Here is an 18,112-nt window from a genome sequence, read left to right as displayed (position 1 = left end):
AATCAAATGTAATTGACTTTTCGAGAATTAAATTTAAAGGAGACGATCAGAATTTTTCACATAAGGCTTAGTCTGTCATGTTCCCTGCCTCTCTGGTTCACTCACCTGCCTTTTCCCGCCTCTCGGCTTGGCACAGCTGCTACTGATCATCGTTAGGGGAGTATTTAAGTGGCAGGCTCACATCACTTCACTGTCTGATCGTTCCAGCACAAAGCTTCACGTCCTGAGACCTCCTTCATGTGATATCCTGCCTGCTCATCTTGACTGACTTCCAACCACGCCTGCTTTCAAGTAATCTGGTCTGCTTCTTGTTGCTGTTCCTACATTCTGCCTCTGATTGCAATAAACGGCCTCCTGGCCAAACTGTCAAGCCTGTTGCTGAATCTGCATTCTGGTTCCAACCCTCACCTGACTAATCCCGACAGAACGATCAGACCACAATATGGAACCCGCAGATTCAAATCCGCTTCACGTGGCCCTCCGAGTCCAGGGACAGCGAATCCTGCAGCAGGAGGAACAGATTTCCTCCCTCCATGAATTCCTGAAAAAGACAACTGATCGACAAGCGTCAATGATACAGAACTTGAACTCTCAGCTCGCAAACATCGCTCTTCAACTTCAACCAACAGCCCAATCTGCCAGGCCGGCCTCTGTTCCTGTAGACCAACCCAACTCTCTCTCCGAGGGTCAAGCGGGGGCGCCTGTCACACAAGTGAACTTACAACTGTCCCGCCCGGAACGCTTTTCGGGTGACACGGGAGACGTTCGCACCTTCCTAACACAATGTGAGCTCCACTTTGAATTGCAAGCCTCTGCTTTTGTGTCTGAGCGTTCCAAGGTGGCTTATGCAATTTCTCACCTCTCGGGAAAAGCCGCAGCTTGGGCCACTGCTGAATGGAGCCGCAACTCGCCTGTCTGTTCATCATATCTGACTTTCACCACCTCCTTGAAACAAGTTTTTCAAAGTAAACCACCGGGGAGAGAAGCGTCGTTAGCCCTAATGAACCTGCGACAGGGGAAACGCCGGGTGGCCGACTTCGCCATTGATTTCCGAACGCTAGCAGCAGACAGTGACTGGAACCCATCCGCACTGTCTGATGTATTTTTTCAAGCCTTGTCTGACCCCATCAAGCTTGCCATGGTAGCCATCGACATCCCGGGCGACTTGGACTCCCTTATTGCACTGGCCATGCAGATCGACCGACGCCTTGCCGAGCGAGACCAGGAAGGAAAACGTCTGCCACGCCAACATCCTCATCGCGATCAAGGCAACCCCCACACCTTCCTGCCGTCACCTCAACGGCGCTTGCCTCACTCCCTTCGTCCGCAAGAACAAACACCTGAGGAGCCGATGCAGCTGGGCCGTACTCGCCTCACCCCAGGGGAACGTCAACGCAGAGCAAGAGAAGGACTATGTTTTTACTGTGGACAACGTGGTCATGTAGTCAATAACTGTCAAGTCAAGGCCGCATCATACCCAGCTAACCCCTCTGTCCAGGTGAGCCAGACTATCATTAATAATTCGGGAAACATCACTCCTTCAGTTACCTTGTCCTCACCCCATAGTCATGTTACAGTTTCAGCTTTTATTGACTCTGGTTCAGAAGCTAACATGATCAACTTCAATCTTGCCAGGCGTCTGTCACCCTGCCTGATTCGTCTGAGTAGCCCCCTGTCGGTCAAGGCTGTCGATGGCACTCCCCTTGGATCAGTCACCCATCAAACTCAATCGGTTTGTGTGACGTTTACAGACAACCATTCTGAGAATCTTTGCCTTCACGTTTTTGAGCACATGCCCCATGACCTAATCCTTGGTTTACCATGGTTAAAGCAACACAACCCACAGTTAGACTGGAACTCTGGCAATATAATAAAGTGGGGAAAAGACTGTACAGACATGTGTTTTCCTCGACTTCCTCAAACTCTGGTCCCTCCTTCTGATCTCGCCAATGTTCCAAGTTGTTATCATGACCTGTCGGAGGTCTTCAGTAAAAGCAAAGCCACTTCACTTCTCCCATTTAGAGACATAAATTGTGCGATCGAGCTTTTGCCCGGTACCACCCCACCACGAGGAAAGCTCTATTCGTTGTCTGCACCTGAACGTAAGGCCATGGACTCATACATAAAGGAATGCCTGGCCGCAGGCCTGATACGTCCTTCGTCTTCCCCGGCCGGGGCCGGTTTCTTTTTTGTAGAGAAGAAAGACAAGACATTAAGGCCATGCATTGACTATAGAGGCCTAAATCTAATCACGGTCAAGAATCGTTATCCTCTTCCACTAATATCGTCTGCCTTTGAGTTATTGGAGGGTGCCAAAGTCTTCTCTAAACTGGACTTGCGTAATGCGTACCATTTGGTGCGTATACGGCAAGGGGACGAGTGGAAGACGGCCTTCAACACCCCTTCAGGACATTATGAATATCTTGTCATGCCATTTGGACTCACCAACGCACCTGCCATATTCCAAAATCTAGTAAACAATGTTCTTGGTGACCTGCTTAATAAGAATGTATTCGTGTATCTTGACGATATTTTGATTTTCTCCCACGACCAGGAATCTCACCAGCAGCATGTACGGGCAGTACTTCAGAGACTCCTGCGGAACCAGTTGTATGTCAAGGCTGAAAAATGTGATTTCCATAAATCCTCCGTTCCATTTCTCGGTTACATTCTCGCCGAGGGTAAGGTCAAGATGGATCCTGACAAGATTTCAGCCGTCCTGAACTGGCCTGTACCAAAGAACCTAAAAGAGCTACAGCGATTCCTGGGTTTTGCTAATTTTTACAGGAAATTCATTAAGAATTATAGCACTATTGCCTCACCCCTGCATTGTCTTACTTCCACTCATAGACGCTTCCTGTGGTCAGAGCCATGCCAGAAGGCCTTTGATCTGCTCAAGAACCGCTTCACCTCTGCCCCCATTCTCTCCTTGCCGGACCCTGCTCACCAATTCATTCTGGAAGTGGATGCCTCAGACGTGGGAGTAGGAGCAGTGCTCTCCCAGAGAAATCCCACGGACGGTAAACTTCACCCCTGCTATTTCATGTCCAAAAAATTGTCAGACACTGAGAAAAATTATGATGTTGGTGACAGGGAACTATTAGCAATCAAACTAGCCATAGAAGAATGGCGGCACTGGCTTGAAGGCACTTCACAGCCCTTTTTGATCTGGACCGACCACAAGAACCTGTCATACCTCAAAACTGCTAAACGCTTGAATTCACGTCAGGCCCGTTGGTCTCTGTTCTTTAATCGGTTCCAATTCCATATCTCATATCGACCAGGCTCCAAGAACACGAAACCAGACGCATTGTCGAGGATATTTGAATCAAGGAAAAACCCCTCTGAACCAATGCCAATTGTGCCTGAATCCTGTTTTTTATCTGTGCTGTCGTGGGATATCGAGGCAAAGGTAAAATCCGCTCTCGAGTCCACAGAGACCCCTTCAGACTGCCCCAAAGAAAAGCTATATGTGGTGCCTGAGCTTCGCGGTCAGGTTATCCACTGGGCCCACACTCTCAAGACCTCTTGTCATCCAGGTATCACCAAAACAATTTTTGTCATATCTCAGAGGTTCTGGTGGAAAGCCATGCGCAATGACGTTACCGAATACGTCAACGCCTGCTCAGTATGTGCCTCCAGTAAGCCATCTTCGTGCAGACCAGCTGGTGGGCTCCATCCCTTACCAATACCATCCAAACCCTGGTCACACATATGTATGGACTTCGTAACTGGTTTACCCCCATCCTCTGGCAACACCGTTGTTCTCACAGTAGTAGACAGATTTTCCAAGATGGCACATTTCATTCCATTGCCTAAATTACCTTCTGCCAAGGCGTTGGCGCAAGTACTCATGTACAACATATTCCGCGTGCATGGCTTCCCCACTGATGTAGTTTCTGATAGGGGTCCACAGTTTGTTTCAGCTTTCTGGAAAGCCTTCTGCAGGATGATAGGGGCTACGGTTAGTCTTTCATCTGGATTCCATCCCCAGTCCAACGGTCAAGCGGAGCGGCTGAACCAAATCTTGGAGACTGGTCTTCGTTGCCTGGCGTCCCAGGACCCCTCCACGTGGAGCGAGAAGTTGATGTGGCTTGAGGTGGCACATAACACTCTTCCATCATCAGCGACAGGCTTCTCACCCTTCCATGTTGTGCATGGCTTTCAGCCCTCGCTCTTCCCTGCTCTTGATACCAACTCTCCAGTTCCATCAGCTCTCGCCTTAATCCGTAGATGCCGCCGGACCTGGGAACGAGCTCGACGAATTCTGCTCCGTCGTTCGGCCATCTACAAGACTGCTGCGGATCGCAAGAGGTCTGCTGCACCGACGTACGCTACAGGTGACCGGGTCTGGCTGTCCACACGACATCTGCCTTTGAAGGTCCAGTCAAGGAAGCTTGCTCCCAGGTTTGTGGGTCCCTTTCCGGTTTCTAAAGTTATTAATCCAGTCTCCGTGCGCCTGCAGTTGCCAAAGTCCATGAGAGTCCATCCCACATTTCATGTCAGTCAGCTGAAACCAGCCCGTGCAAGTCGTCTTGTCCCTCCGGCCAGACCCCCGCCCGGTTTGTGGATGGCGGCCTGGTCTATTCTGTCCGGCGGCTCCTGGCGGTGCGGCGTCGCGGCCGGGGTTTCCAGTATCTGGTTGATTGGGAGGGGTACGGCCCGGAGGAGCGCTCCTGGATTCCCTCCCGGTTCATCGTGGACCCTGCCCTCATCCGTGCCTTCCACGCTGCCCATCCTGGGGCGCCTGGGCCGTCGGGTGCCGGCCGTTGAGGGGGGGCCTTGTCATGTTCCCTGCCTCTCTGGTTCACTCACCTGCCTTTTCCCGCCTCTCGGCTTGGCACAGCTGCTACTGATCATCGTTAGGGGAGTATTTAAGTGGCAGGCTCACATCACTTCACTGTCTGATCGTTCCAGCACAAAGCTTCACGTCCTGAGACCTCCTTCATGTGATATCCTGCCTGCTCATCTTGACTGACTTCCAACCACGCCTGCTTTCAAGTAATCTGGTCTGCTTCTTGTTGCTGTTCCTACATTCTGCCTCTGATTGCAATAAACGGCCTCCTGGCCAAACTGTCAAGCCTGTTGCTGAATCTGCATTCTGGTTCCAACCCTCACCTGACTAATCCCGACATAGTCTTCATCTTAGCTGGGGTTTAATTAGTCGATGGAGTTGATATCAACCATCACTGACTCGTGCTAGCTTAGCCACTCTGGAGCCCTCAAACTAACAAATAACCGACAAACTACACAGAATTTGTTCAAATTAACTCCAATTGCCAATTTTACCCCTGCCAACTCGGAGATTAAGCTTAATGTAAAAAATTCTGAACTACCCCTTTAAAATAAAGACCTAGCCATTAAAGTGTTGTCTGTAAATTTTTCTAAAACAATGAAACATACATTAAATATGAGTGAAATGAACAAGAATCCTACAGTAGTATTTCATCATGGGCCGAAATTATTTTTTGATTCGATTATGTGACCAGCACTTTAGAGACTGTCCTTTGCTTTGCTTAGCCAAATCTACATCTTATCTTAGAATTTCTTTAAACGTAAGCTTTCAAAAGCTTCAACAACAACTGAGCTTGAACCCAGGATTGAACAAGAACAGTGCCATGATGTATAATATACAGTGCCTTGCAAAAGTATTCGGCCCCCTTGAGCCTTGCAACCTTTCACCACATTTCAGGCTTCAAACATAAAGATATAAAATTTTAATTTTTTGTCAAGAATCAACAAGTGGGACACAATCGTGAAGTGGAACAAAATTTATTGGATAATTTAAACTTTTTTAACAAATAAAAAACTGAAAAGTGGGGCGTGCAATATTATTCGGCCTCCTTGCGTTAATACTTTGTAGCGCCACCTTTTGCTCCAATTACAGCTGCAAGTCGCTTGGGGTATGTTTCTATCAGTTTTGCACATCGAGAGACTGACATTCTTGCCCACTCTTCCTTGCAAAACAGCTCGAGCTCAGTGAGGTTGGATGGAGAGTGTTTGTGAACAGCAGTCTTCAGCTCTTTCCACAGATTCTCAATTGGATTCAGGTCTGGACTTTGACTTGGCCATTCTAACACCTGGATACGTTTATTTTTGAACCATTCCATTGTAGATTTGGCTTTATGTTTTGGATCATTGTCCTGTTGGAAGATAAATCTCCGTCCCAGTCTCAGGTGTTGTGCAGATACCAACAGGTTTTCTTCCAGAATGTTCCTGTATTTGGCTGCATCCATCTTCCCGTCAATTTTAACCATCTTCCCTGTCCCTGCTGAAGAAAAGCAGGCCCAAATCATGATGCTGCCACCACCATGTTTGACACTGGGGATGGTGTGTTCGGGTGATGAACTGTGTTGCTTTTACGCCAAACATATCGTTTTGCATTGTGGCCAAAAAGTTCAATTTTGGTTTCATCTGACCAGAGCACCTTCTTCCACATGTTTGGTGTGTCTCCCAGGTGGCTTGTGGCAAACTTTAAACGAGACTTTTTATGGATATCTTTGAGAAATGGCTTTCTTCTTGCCACTCTTCCATAAAGGCCAGATTTGTGCAGTGTACGACTGATTGTTGTCCTATGGACAGACTCTCCCACCTCAGCTGTAGATCACTGCAGTTCATCCAGAGTGATCATGGGCCTCTTGGCTGCATCTCTGATCAGTTTTCTCCTTGTTTGAGAAGAAAGTTTGGAAGGACGGCCGGGTCTTGGTAGATTTGCAGTGGTCTGATGCTCCTTCCATTTCAATATGATTGCTTGCACAGTGCTCCTTGAGATGTTTAAAGCTTGGGAAATCTTTTTGTATCCAAATCCGGCTTTAAACTTCTCCACAACAGTATCTCGGACCTGCCTGGTGTGTTCCTTGGATTTCATAATGCTCTCTGCACTTTAAACAGAACCCTGAGACTATCACAGAGCAGATGCATTTATACGGAGACTTGATTACACACAGGTGGATTCTATTTATCATCATCGGTCATTTAGGACAACATTGGATCATTCAGAGATCCTCACTGAACTTCTGGAGTGAGTTTGCTGCACTGAAAGTAAAAGGGCCGAATAATATTGCACGCCCCACTTTTCAGTTTTTTATTTGTTAAAAAAGTTTAAATTATCCAATAAATGTTGTTCCACTTCACGATTGTGTCCCACTTGTTGTTGATTCTTGACAAAAAAATTAAATTTCATATCTTTATGTTTGAAGCCTGAAATGTGGCGAAAGGTTGCAAGATTCAAGGGGGCCGAATACTTTTGCAAGGCACTGTATATATGCAGTACAGGCCAAAAGTTTGCCCCCCACCCCACCGACCCCCAAAGTCAAAGTCCGCCTATCGTTACAAACTGTAACTATAAAATGTACGTAAAGCCTGGTTACAGACTCTAGAAGTGTTCTCGTTACCTGTACAGGGTGACCCAAAAAAGTTTACACTGCCATAATACAACTTAAATGCCATGTTTATTCATCTTAGAATTAGAATTTAATCACAAATTATACATTATTGTAAAGAACATGTACAGTACACTCTATTTTTCAATGTGTCCTCCCTTAAGTCTCACAACAGCCTCCAGGCGCCTGCGGAACGCTTGACAGGTCTTCTTTATGTAGGATGCTGTCATCTTTTCCCAAGATCTAACAATGGACCTCTCCAAGGCTGCCACAGAAGTTTGTGGCTTCTTACAGGCACTGTCCTCCACAGTTGCCCATATGCTATAATCCAGGGGATTGAGATCTGGACTCTGGGGTGGCCACATATCACCTTGTCAATCAACTTTTTGGTCCACACAGATCGGGTTTTCCAGACCCAGGTTTTCGTGAGGCTGTTCCAGTATCTTTCAGCTTCTTTTTAACTTTGTAGAATGCACATCTGGATATTCTTAGATTTGCTGCAATCTCAGTAGGTGTCAGACTGACACGCAGCAATTCAGGTACAGCTAGCAAGTTTTCTTCATTTTCAGCAGAAGCACAGGAATTGTAGAGACGAGAGATTACCAGCTGCATTGAGTGACCTTAATGAATCACTTAAGCATGACAACCTATTTAGATTGTTTCAATGGCTTTTAAACAAGTAGTCAACTGAGTGTAAACTTTTTTTGGGTCACCCTGTAGGCTTTGCTTCGAGTTTTGACGCGTTATGCTGTCAAGTGATTCCTTGAATTGAATGCGGAGTTTTTAGCAGTTGACAGTGTTTTTGAGCTAGTGCAAAGTTTGCAACGCACGGAGATATTTTTGTCGTCTTCACTGGAGAACAATGTGAAGTAATGGCTGTGTTTCCAGTGAGCAAATGCAGCCGTTTGTGGTATCTCTCCTAGCTTTATCATTATTCGCGTCCTGACGAGGTAGCTAAGCTATTGTTTTGACCGGACTCTCAGCGCCGCTCACATGACATTGTAATACACGTGACCCGTTATTTTTGTTCTCCGATGAGAAAACGTGACATGTGATGTCTCTCCCAAACTCAACTCAAATAAAATGTTCTTCGTACGTGACGACAGTGTTCATCATTCTACATACATTAACAGGCTATCACAAAATAGTAACGCACAGACACTAACTTTAATCAGATTACTCGTTTGAAGCCAGTTGAAGCCTGGGACCGTGTGTCCCAGGGTCCCAGTTGACACGGCTTCAACTGGGACCATGTGCTTTGGTCTGATGAGACCAAGATTGAGCTTTTTGGCAACAAACTAGTGACGGGATCTGTCGTTCACTTGAGTAAACGAATCCATTCCGGTTCGTTCAGTAAAACGATTCGTTCAAACGAATCGTTCAACGAATCGTTCGCCCCCCTCATCTCCCTCTCCACCCAAATGAATCGTTCGGTTAGTGAACGGGAAGTGACGTTGCCGAACGAATCACCAAAGACCGCTTCGCAGTATAACTGAACGGGAAGTGACATTGCTTGGTCCCTCCCTCTCTTGCACATTGACCACTCGTCGTAGTTTCAGAAATGAGTGACAGGCGATATCATTCTGCTCTCAGAGACAGCCTCGTCTCCCTCCCGCTGCTGCAAAAGCGAGGGAGAACTTCCGCGTCGTCTGTCCTAGTTCTATGGGCTCAAAGTCATGGCTCGTGCTTGCATTTCGAATTAGGACACGGTTAAACATTTTCCTTTTGAGGGGGAAGTCGGGGTTTGGGGTCGGGGGCGCACGGACTTTCTTTAGCATGATCTTGCTCACATATACAATGCTGCTGCTACCAGCCAACGCGGCATGCCTGCTGTCACGAAAATAAAAATAAATCGAAAGTGTAATTTCTAATTATGGAACGGCCAACACATCATATTAACCTCTCGCTCTGTTGAATTTTTTTTTTTATTATTAAGATGATCGTTTTGAATTTTTGCACTGGTATTAATAAATAAAATAATCCGGTCAGCTCCCCTGTCGTCCCCGCATCTCAGATCGTCAAATGCTGACGAGAAATAATTGTTTGCTTTATGATTTCGCCTTTCTACTCTCATTAGTCTGTTAAGAAAAATGTAGACATATTGCGACATCTCCCGTGTCCGCGCGCTTTGTTTTTGGGGCGCTTGAGTAGCACATGATGGACGGATTGACATAATTTGTCAAACCAACCGACACCCTCTGACACGAGAAAAAAAAAAAAAAAAAACACTCGGAAAAAATTGACATGTATATACAGTTTCATTGCAAATCAGTATTATGGTGATCATACTAAATATATTTTTTTTTCTGTGCACATATGAGGTACATATCGCTGCCATGAAGCGCCCATATAGTGACAGTTCTCTGCCCGCTTCACTGCCGTCACGCGACCGCAGCTCAGGTTTTGCTTGCCTCGTAGCTACGCGTGTTTTAAATTACTGTAAATTTGATAGTATATCGTCATAGGCACAGTCCCGAGTCTGTTGAGAAAAGTAGAACACTAAAGCATGCTCGCTAGATTTGTGTGGTGTTTTTGTCTTTTTGAGCAGCATTTGATAGGCTCCACGTTAACAAATATGTGACAAAGTCGTTTCCTTTCATTTTATGACTCGTTCACCGCATAGTCATTACTGGAAAGTCAAGTTAGCAGCAAGCTAGGTCAGGAACCGGAGGACCGAATCACTGAACGGGAAGTGACAAAACTTAGTCTTTCCCCCCTGCCTGCACGCTGGCTGCTTATTGGCCACACGTGGAAATGAGTGACATACGCCATGATTCTGTTTCCGCTCCCTCCCCTGCCCGCGATGAGGCTGGCGTCTGATTGGTCGTGTGCGATGTCAGAAGACGCTGCCGCTTGCTCAACGCCCTCCCACGCAGCGAACAAGCGCCACCAACTTCATAGAACGAATCAGTGCAGATGGTGATTAGTTCGGTCTCGTTCACCCAAACAATTCGTTCAAAAAGAACGAATCGTTCGCGACCGATACAACACTACAACAAACACTCTAAGTGGGTCTGGCGTGCCACGAAAGATGCACATGCTGAAAAGCACCTCATATCCACTGTGAAGTATGGGAGTGGGTCAGTGATGCTGTGGGGCTGTTTTGTTTCCAAAGGCCCTGGGAACCTTGTAAGGGTGCATGGCATCATGAATGCTTTGAAATACCAGGAAATTTTAAATCAACATCTGTTGTCCTCTGCCTGAAAGCTGAAGATGGGTCGTCACTGGGTCTTTCAGCAAGACAATGATCCTAAACATATGGCCAAATCTACACAGAAATGGTTCACCAGACACAAAATCAAGCTTGTGAAACATTATAGATTAGGTGCTGTTTTGTTGGCAAAAGGGGGTTGTACAAAGTATTAACATTAGGGGTGCTAATAATTGTGACACACATTATTTTTGTCAAATAATTATTTCTTTATGTGGGCTTTTCCCCCACTGAATAAATGCACTTGTATTGAAGGTTGGATTTTTCTCTTTTTTTTTCCATTAAGGTCCAATAATATTTCAATTAAACATATATATATATTAGAAGCTAAAAAACACATCTTAACCAGGGGTGCCAATAATTATGGAGGGCACTGTACTTTTGGTTTTGCTGGCAAAAATAATAAATCGAATATGTTGAATAGAGAGGAAAAATGAAACGACTTGTGTAGCCCAGTAGTGGAGTAAGAGTAGTGCTTTTTCTTAGCAAATGTACTCAAGTAAAAGTAAAAAGTGTGGCTTAGTTAACTACACTTAGAAGTAATTCTTTTTTAAAATTTACTCAAGTAAATGTGACGTAATACAAGTAACGCGTTACTACCCACCTCTGCATTTTAGTGGATGGTAGGTTACAGTTCTTTTTTTGTGACACTGTAAATCCACAAATCTGTATAGATTCTGGCTAAGGTTGTTGAATATTAGTAGTAGACCTGTCTGACTACCCCCATACTCAAAACTATGCATTTTCGCTCCACCAGTATTTAGAGAAATGAATTAAAAGTCATACATGTATACTTTGCTCAGTTTACAGTTCTCGTTTTTGTGGTACTGTAAATCCACAATTATGAATAAATTCTCCCCAAGGTTGGTAAATATTCGTAGTAGATCTGTCTACTCACAAACTCAAAACTGCATTTGTACTGAACCAATATTTTGAAAATTTGAATTAAAAGTCTTACATGTGTACTTTAGGTTTGAAGGGAATAGTATCTTTTCTCGTATTTACCGTTCGACTTTTTGTATTACTCTAACACACTGTTTTTCAACCAGTGTGTGCCGTGAGAGATCGTCAGGTGTGCCGCGAGAAATTATCCTGTATCGCTTTTTTTTGTTTGTTTTCAATACGACGGGCCGAATTGCAGTAGGAAGGAAGGATTATATAGAAAGTTGCAGTCGTGTCCAGATGAGCGAAGTATTTCTCGTGTCGCGTTCAATAAATGCTTGGATTTTTAGCCATCAGCCACCTTGCTGTCCGCAACAATGTGGACCACAGCACGTCTACTGTACAGCATTAGATTAGAGCCAAAGCCAGTAACCCTCCATCCATCCATCCATCCATCCATCCATCCATCCATCCATCCATCCATCCATCCATTATCTTCCGCTTATTCCGGGGTCGGGTCGCGAGGGCAGCAGCTTTAGCAGGGAAGCCCAGACTTCCCCCTCCCCAGCCACTTCAGCCAGCTCCTCCGGCGGGATTCCAAGGCGTTCTCAGGCCAGCCGAGCGACATAGTCTCTCCACCGTGTCCTGGGTCGACCTCGGGGCCTCCCGCCGGTGGGACATGCCCGGAACACCTTTCCAGGGAGGCGTCCAGGAGGCATCCGAACCAGATGCCCGAACCACCTCAACTGGCTCCTCTCAACGCGGAGGAGCAGCGGCTCAACACCAAGCCCCTCCCGGATGACCGAGCTTCTCACCCGATCTCTAAGGGAGAGCCCGGACACCCTGCGGAGGAAACTCATTTCGGCCGCTTGTATCCGGGATCTTGTTCTTTCGGTCACGACCCACAGCTCGTGACCATAGGTGAGGGTAGGAACGTAGATCGACCGGTAAATCGAGAGCTTCGCCTTTTGGCTCAGCTCCTTCTTCACCACGACGGACCAGTGCAGAGTCTGCATCACTGCAACGCTGCACTGATCCGCCTATCAATCTCCCGCTCCCTCCTACCCTCACTCGTGAACAAGACCCCAAGATACTTGAACTCCTCCACTTGGGGCAGGACCTCATCCCCGACCCGGAGAGGGCATGCCACCCTTTTCCGGCTGAGGACCATGGTCTCGGATTTGGAGGTGCTGATCTTCATCCCAACCGCTTCACACTCGGCTGCAAACCGCCCCAGTGAGAGTCACGGCTTGATGAAGCCAACAGCACCACATCATCTGCAAAAAGCAGAGATGCAATGCTGAGGCGACCAAACCGGACACCCTCAACGCTTCGGCTGCACCTAGAAATTCTGTCCATAAAAATTATGAACAGAATCGGTGACAAAGGGCAGCCTTGGCGGAGTCCAATCCTCACTGGGAACGAATTCGACTTACTGCCGGCAATGCGGACCAGACTCTGACACCGGTCGTACAGGGACTGAACAGCCCTTACCAAGGTGCTCGGTACCCCGTACTCCCGGAGCACCCTCCACAGGACTCCCCTAGGCACACGGTCGAACGCCTTCTCCAAATCCACAAATCCAAATCCACAAAACACACCGTTGCTAAATCAAAAAAGTCTCACACTGTGGCAGAGACCTGCCTGCAATGGTATTGTCAGCAAATTGCTCAGCCCTTATGCGGTCAAAGACACTGCTAAAGTCCCCCTGTCTGGTAGCTCTGAGCTTTTCAAGCCTAACTGCAATAAAAAGATAATAACATAGACGCTGTTGACGATGATTCCTGCTAGGATATCGGCTTTGCGTTCATCTAAACAGGCTCAAGTTTCACACTGTGTGAGTATGAATATTGAGAAATTATTTTAAAATTAAATATACAGTGCAGAAAGTAATTTTTTTTTTGGTTTGTGGTGTGCTGCGAGACTTTTTCCAATGTAAAAACGTGCCATGACTCAGAAAAGTTTGAAAAACACTGCTCTAACACACTTAGTAGAATCAATCAGGGAATGGTATATTTTCTCGTATTTACTGTTTGACTGTTTGTATTACTGTAACGTACCCATTATAAAATAAATAGCATTTATATCATAGTTTAAGGAAAACAAGTAGGATATATTTGACGTAGGGCATAAGAGATACATGACGCCTTCTGACCACGGAAGCCCAATGTGTGCGTCGTGCAGCTGACTGAGCAAGATTGACGCTGACTACCAGGTGATAGGCAAGACATCTACAAGCCCACGTCTGCAATACCAAATCCTGCAATCAGCTCTTCAGAACAGTCCAGAACAAATGGCGGGATGTCCTGCACTACCACAACACCAATAACAAAAAAACCTCTCGGTTTGATAGGTCGGCACCTCTCAGACGGTGAAGCACGCCAAACCTCGCCGAACCAGTTGGCTCATTTACCATGACCGAGCAACGGTGACTCACAAACTTGACCGCCCAGATCTGCAATAGAAGAACACCCAAACACACCCCTCTTCCTGCCTACGGTCCGCCCCGCAAGAGCCTTCAAAAAGACTGAATGTTTAACTAATCGTTGTCATTTTTTTCGGGAACCTTTTGTTTACTTGTGATATGGTGACCCTAAGTCTGCCACCCCGCCTGGGTCTGTTGCTGTTTTGCCATGCCGTTGTCGTCTTGAATAAATTGTAAAGTTGTGTTTCGAAATCTTTTTCCAGCTTTCAAAATGGAGTCAGTACAAGTGCTTAAGACTAAGGTGAACGCGCGGAGTTTGGCTTTTTGGCCAGGTTGTTGGAGTTTCGCCGGCCCAGGTCATTGGAGCTGCGCCAGTGCGGGTCCAGTGGTTCGGCTGGCGTGTTTCCGGCAATCTGGCTAAAAGGTCAGATTCCTTCAAGTTACAGTTCTCAAATGGTTTACTCATCCTATAGTTTATTTTATCATGACCTGTTTGCATTAAAACCACTACATGCTTTCGCTACACTGTTGTAATCATTTTACTGTAGGCTAAATAAGGGCTCAAGTTATTGTTTACAATATGATTTTCGTCCAAAACAACATCAAATGCTGTTTTTTCATCAAGGTACAGATACTTTTGTTGCTGGCTGGATGGCTTCCAACACCTTCCATGAAAGTGGGCCGGTCTTTCAATGAATCCCGGGCCACTCCACACCCCTCGGTCTGCTGTCCCGAACCTTGACCCCTGTACCAAAGTACATACCGAACCGTGACTTGTGTGTACCGTTACACACCTAGTACATACATAGGGTGAATCCCATTTCACCCCTTGGCCCTACCCCTTACCCCTTCCCCCTAGCCCTTGGCCCTTCAAATGGCGCAATAAGGGGTAGGGCTTGAAACGTTAGCCCTACGAATTGGGACACCCCTTCACACTCAAGTACGTCATAAGTCCATTCCGCCAGTTGTGACGTCATCAAAAAGCGACAGAACTAAACAGACACGCCTACTGCTGTGGTGCCCACACTCTCCTTGGCTATGAAGCTATTTTTACAAATATCTGCGTCGTATCGACGAAAGGCCATCAGGCGAAGGCGTCTTCGACATCTGGGAGCATTGCTGTATCTTGCTGGGGTATGTAGAATGAGAAAGTAATACAAATAACACGTGTGAGTGAGCACTTTTTAGTGTCCAGCCACAGCCAGCACAAATGGTTGGTAGCCTCCAGAGCTAGCGTGTGAAAGAAACAATGTTTTTGTGTTTGAAAGTCCTTTTAACTGTACATTCGTGATATTTTGTTATACAGAAACAATTTGCTTGCCTTTTTTTATTTGCTGATTTATTGATTGGAGTAGTGTCCTAGCCTGGCTAACCGAACAAAAAGCAACAGCTAACGTGTGGCTTTTGTTACTCGCCTCCTTCCGTTTGAGATAAACATGCTGCTCAGGGGGGTTTGAACCCATTTTTTTGTACCAGGGTCAGATGTGAATACATAAATACATTCACTGCATTGTGTGTGCCATCAATGTGTTGGTTTGGGAGGATGAAAGCCTGTTCTTTCCATGTTTTTCTTTCCAGCAAATGGGTCATCCCACAAATTATTGCCGGTTGGACCATAATATACCTGTTCTAAGGTTGTGATTCAATGTTGAGGCGGACTTGAGATGGGACCTACACCTCAGCAGAAGAGCCATAAACGCTGTCCAAAAGCTGCTGCAGAGAGAGCAGGACCATGGTTGGGACGGGCAACTGGAGGTCCTGATCTATATATACTGGTTGGCACATAGACTCTCTTACATCGTGGTGGCTCGTGTGTTGATGTGCAATGTATATAATTTTTGGTGATCGTTTTCTTTTTTTCACGCTTTTCCTCCCATTTTCCCATTACATTCTAATGTAATGCATCACATTTTTATTTTACAAAATAAATCTCTTCAAACCAATATCCGTTTCATTCATATGATGCTGATGTGATAATCATGCTCACAAATTGTTATTCCTTTCTTTTATTAGCAGCTTCTTTTCAGAAATAGTGAACATAGTGCAAATTACAGCTTAAAGTGTCTGAAAGTGTGTGGAGCAACTACAGAAAATAAACAGTATGAATATGACCAGATTAAAAAAATGAACATAAGACAACCATCAATAAACAAAATGAAGAGATGGTGGGGTGACTGGAGCAGGAACAGCACGTGGCACATTCTGGGCTCAGCGACGTTCTAAGGGAACAAACAACATTACATTACAGCTTGCACTTCAATCCATTGAGAAAAAAGGTGTTACAGAATGAGGGAGTGGTGGCTGTGTGTACAATACATCATTATTTGGACATACCATGCACATTAACCAAAAAAAAACAATATATGGCTGTATGTTTACCAAAGCACTTTGGATGATGACATCCCCCTCTGCGCATGGATCCACCAAGAGTGGAGGGTTTATTGCTGCCCTTCCTCTCAGCACCGCGTGCATATCCTCATAATATTGCCACGTTGTGGCGGTCTCCTGGCCTTCATCTGTCCCACCCCCAGAGCAGGGAGTTTTCAGCTCCTGTAAGAAGCAAGACAATGGCAATTGTGAATGTACTTCATTGCTCGCTGACAATATTTCAGGAGTACATAGTATTCATCTACTTAACTGGCATTACTGTTTACCTTGTACTTTTTTTTTTTTTTAATTCTCCCATTTTTTGGAGACCTGCTGGGAGGACATCTTCCCCTGCAGCCCCAGCTCCTTGATCAGCTTCCTGTGTTGTAAATGCGAGGGATAACTTATGAATTGCTAATTAACAAACAGACAAACTCTGGCAAAAACATAACCTCCTTAGCAGAGATAATTACTCACTCCCACTGTTGTTTGGCCGAGGCTTTTGACTTCAAGAACCGTTCTTGGTTCTCAAACCTGGTAAGGCTCTTTGTTTGTGCTTGACTCCCTGTGAATCACATTCACGAACATGAATACTTGTGATAATAGGTAGCGAAATGACGCACACGTCGCTCAAAAGCAACTTCTCTATGGTCAATCTAATACATTGCTCGCAAATTTTAAAAAACGACAACTGTGTTGTTTTTAGACTTTCCCCAGCACATTCACATGCATTGACTGATTCCTTATTAATGCAATAAAGAGCGATTTCGCCGATGTGCGTTTATGGCAGAAAAAACTGCACATTGCGACGTCATTACATTGCTCGTGAATTATAAAAAAAACAACCATGTTGTTATTCGACTTTTCCCAGCATCTTCACATGCATTGACTGATTCCTTATTAATGCAATAAAGAGCGATTTCGCCGATGTGCGTTTATAGCAGAAAAAAAAATACACATTGCGACGTAAGTCCCGCTCACACAATACATCAGTTATCACAACTTAAAACTGTTAAAATAGTTAAATTAGGGATAAACAGAGCTACTTACATTTGTGTACTTCTTTCCTTGGCTCCGCCATTTTGGAAATGATTCTCGGGGTAATCGCTTTGCACCCTGGGAAATTTCGCGTAACCCTCCGTTTGGAGTGAGGGTAGTCATGGCCCTCCGTTAGGAGGGGTGGAAAGCCCTCCCCCTTACCCCTACCCCTGCACATTAGCGTGAATTGGGACAGCCCTACCCCTACACGTGAACGCGCAAAACGGAGGGGAAGGGGTAAGGGGTAGGGCCAAGGGGTGAAATGGGATTCACCCATACTGTCTTTTCTGACGTGCTCCATCCTTCCAATCTGTTTTTTCTTGTTTCCAAATAGCAGTCAAAGGTTATTATGTGCCCTGTGTCAAGATAGACCCTGCATATACTGCAGACCTCATTCAGAGTTGATGGTGCTTGTTCATTTTAGCTCACACTAGTCTAAACAAAGCAAGCCTATTTGCCTGCCACCAGACAAACAGTCTCCATAATTGTACCAGATAAAAGAGAAGTAGGAGGGAATATTGACTTTCACGTTATGAGGAGACCGCTCTTTATTTTTTTCTTCCAACACCTTTCCGTAAAGGCTAAATGTTAAAATCTTACCACTTGCCATGATCAGTCAATTTCTGCTCCAATTATCTTCATTATCTAGATCGATCATAGTCTTCTTCCATTTGTCATCGATCCAGCTTTGTATCCTGCTGCCTATCTGTCAATTTTTCCAAGTGTCAGTTTGTAGGTTGGTGGGGAGTTTTTTTTTTTTTTTTTTTTTTAAAGGGGTGTGGGGGTGGGTTGGGGAGATTTCGTTTC

General features: G+C 45.6%; 1 protein-coding gene and 1 long non-coding RNA gene across 2 annotated transcripts; one reads left to right on the top strand and one right to left on the bottom strand.

Annotated features, from left to right (window-relative positions):
• Window positions 1-325: 325 nt before the first annotated feature.
• On the top strand, window positions 326-4,978 carry LOC130929420 (uncharacterized). Its single transcript, XM_057856526.1, has 3 exons — window positions 326-1,498; window positions 2,555-3,020; window positions 3,285-4,978. The coding sequence occupies exons 1-3, from the start codon at window positions 443-445 to the stop codon at window positions 4,976-4,978; spliced, it is 3,216 nt and encodes a 1,071-aa protein (XP_057712509.1). The 5' UTR covers window positions 326-442.
• A 10,187-nt stretch (window positions 4,979-15,165) lies between these two features.
• LOC130930143 (uncharacterized) lies at window positions 15,166-17,565 on the bottom strand. Its single transcript, XR_009066998.1, has 5 exons — window positions 17,318-17,565; window positions 16,745-16,832; window positions 16,555-16,646; window positions 16,280-16,450; window positions 15,166-16,119 (listed from the first exon to the last, which is right to left on the bottom strand). It is a non-coding gene; the product is annotated as an uncharacterized LOC130930143 (long non-coding RNA).
• Between the last annotated feature and the right edge of the window lie 547 nt (window positions 17,566-18,112).

This window comes from Corythoichthys intestinalis, chromosome 14 (assembly GCF_030265065.1).
Source record: "Corythoichthys intestinalis isolate RoL2023-P3 chromosome 14, ASM3026506v1, whole genome shotgun sequence".
NCBI classification, from domain to species: Eukaryota; Metazoa; Chordata; class Actinopteri; order Syngnathiformes; family Syngnathidae; genus Corythoichthys; species Corythoichthys intestinalis.
This window is presented reverse-complemented; position numbering and strand designations above follow the sequence as displayed.

Excerpts from the sequence above, each read along its gene's own strand:
- LOC130929420 (XM_057856526.1), top strand. The coding sequence starts at position 443 with ATGGAACCCGCAGATTCAAATCCGCTTCACGTGGCCCTCCGAGTCCAG. Across the intron at positions 1,499-2,554 it reads CAGCTAACCCCTCTGTCCAG|GAATCTCACCAGCAGCATGT; the intron begins GTGAGCCAGACT and ends TCCCACGACCAG. Across the intron at positions 3,021-3,284 it reads CCAGAGAAATCCCACGGACG|GCTCCAAGAACACGAAACCA; the intron begins GTAAACTTCACC and ends CATATCGACCAG.